Source organism: Humulus lupulus, chromosome 4 (genome assembly GCF_963169125.1).
Source record: "Humulus lupulus chromosome 4, drHumLupu1.1, whole genome shotgun sequence".
Lineage (NCBI taxonomy): Eukaryota > Viridiplantae > Streptophyta > Magnoliopsida > Rosales > Cannabaceae > Humulus > Humulus lupulus.
Window position 1 is genome coordinate 84079066 of NC_084796.1, and position 2511 is coordinate 84081576.

At 37.4% G+C, this 2511-nt stretch overlaps 1 protein-coding gene across 1 annotated transcript; it reads right to left on the reverse strand.

Moving 5' to 3' along the window:
• Positions 1-974: 974 nt before the first annotated feature.
• Positions 975-2048, reverse strand: LOC133832340 (uncharacterized). The gene is made up of 2 exons (XM_062262699.1): positions 1983-2048; positions 975-1775 (listed from the first exon to the last, which is right to left on the reverse strand). The coding sequence occupies exons 1-2, from the start codon at positions 2046-2048 to the stop codon at positions 975-977; spliced, it is 867 nt and encodes a 288-aa protein (XP_062118683.1).
• Between the last annotated feature and the right edge of the window lie 463 nt (positions 2049-2511).

Consider the following 2511-nt stretch of genomic DNA (forward strand, 5'->3'; position numbering starts at 1 on the left):
AATAAAGATGCAGTACTTAGTGGATTTTGGCTGCAATTATGGAAGTTGTACTTGACTTTGCATTTATAATACATTAATGTCAGTTTGTTTAATATCAATTTGGGTTGTTATTGTTTAATGGTGTCAATATTAGAGGTAAGTTGTTGTATAATTGCCTAGGAAAAGTAACCATAAATCATAATTGAACCAAAATGTAAAACAAAAATACATTATTATTTCATTTAAACAAACTAAAGTTTAGCGTGCAAAGCACTAACCAAAACATATAAACCTGCTAATTTTGTGTGTCCAAAGCACTAAACAGAACATATAAACATGTTACATTTTAGTGTCCAAAGTAGTAACTAAAACATGTAAACCTGATAATCCTTAGTGCCAATAGCACTAACCAAAACACTGGCATACATAGAGTATTACATTTCAAAATACAACTTCACAACACATATTTCATAAGACACCAACTTTGGCAACTTCAACAACTTCTCTGTGTAGGCTGAGTCTGGAAGAGATATTGAGGCGTTTCAAATGTGTTAACCTCCTCTGCATTATGTGGTATCTGTTCTTCAATCCTTTCTGATGGTTGATAATTTTCCTGAAATAATAAAGTAAGTAAAAACACACCAAAGATTTCTATTTTAGAAATTCATATATAATTTACAAAATGCTACCTGAACTGTGGTACCATGAGTTCTTCCACGACCTCTGCCATGTGGTCTTCCCCTGCCTCTCTTTGTGTTACCTTGTTCAGAACCTGTAATTGGTGCATCAGACATTGTAGCTTGATCGTTGCCTCATCCCTTGCCTTTTCCCTTGCCTCGTCTCCTCCCTCATCCTGTAGGTGGAGCTGGAGGTGCTGGTTGTTTGACAAACGGAGGTGCATTGCAAGTACGTATTGTATGACCAAGTTGGTTACAATTTTTGCATCTTTTTGTGCTAGAAACTGGCTTCACAGTCCTTTCTTCTCCTACCACTTTCTATCTGCAGTGTTTTTTCGGTCTACCTGGCTGGTTTATAATGGGTGGGGGTAACAAAGGCTCAACATCATGTCTAATCCACATAGATTCATCAGGGATTGGATGTATCACAGGTTCATAAGTCTTTCTCCACATTTCAGTTGTGAAATACGCTGAACAGTAGTCATTGATATTGGCCTTGATATGGTTGATACATGCAGTTGCATGAACACGTGGGATGCCTCTAATCTGCCATTGGCCACATATACACCATCCTGCATCTAGCCTCATTGCACACCTTTTGCTCATGTAGTCAACTTGAAATTCATTAGGGCCTACTCGTCTAACTTGAGCATATCTTGCTCTCCTCAATAACTGTTTAACCTTTAGATGTACCTTTGGTGTTAGCTTTTCATTCCATCTTTCAGATGTGACCCTTCTTGAGCACATCATGTCTGCGTTTTGGATTCGAAGACCTTCTAGCATCTCAATTGGTGGTTTGAAACGTATCTCATCGATCCAATCATTGAAAGATTCAACATGGTTGTTTGTCATATTTTCGACCTTTGAAGTTGTGTCAAAACAACTCATTGGCCAATGTTTAGCATCAATGTCAGTCACCCACTTGTATGCATCCTTGTTGAACTCCTTAATTTGGTCCATAATACGCTGAAAAGTTTGGAAATTTCCTATTCCAGCAGCTGCCCAAAACATGTTCTTTAGATCAGAAGTTCCATACTCTTTCACCATGTTATTTTCAATGTGAAAACAACAATAACGATGGTGATTATCAGGTACATGACTAACAACCTCAATTAAACCCTGCACCATGTAGAAGAACAATGCATGTGTAAGTATTAATTACAATCAACAAGCAGCCATGTATGAGAGAGTTGTTTCCAATCAGCTTAATCAACAAGCACCAAGACTGATTTAATTATTCTTGCACACTTAAGTATCGAATATTCTAATTCACAAGTTAAAAATTGAAGAATAAACAAGTAGAAAAGTTCAAAAATGAAGAATTACCTTCTGCCTATCACTCATTATGCACCAAGGCTGACCATTGGGATGTCTCTCTCCAATTTCTTCCATTAAGTGATCCATAAATCACCTCCAACCTGCATTGGTTTTAGCCTCAACCATGGCATAAGAAATGGAATAAAAATGGAGGTTTGCATCAAGTCCAACGACAGACAATAAAATATCCTTGTACGAGCTTTTAAGATGGCAACCATCAAGACCAAAGAAAGGTTGGCAACCAACGAAAAATCCAATTTTCACACCCTCGTAGCAAACAAATATCCTCTTATACAGAGGCTTCATAATTGTGGGAATGGATTGCACAAGTTCACCCTCTTCATTGTAAGTTTCAACAGGAACCAACTCTGATTGTATGATTGCAACACTTCCAGGATTTGTATGCAAGATCATGGTTACATAATTTCTAAGCTTCGCATAAGATTTAGCATAACTACCATGAACTTCTCCTCTTGCATTATCTTCTAGCTCTCCATAACCTTCTATTGTCAACCTCGATCCCATATTCCTCCTTTAA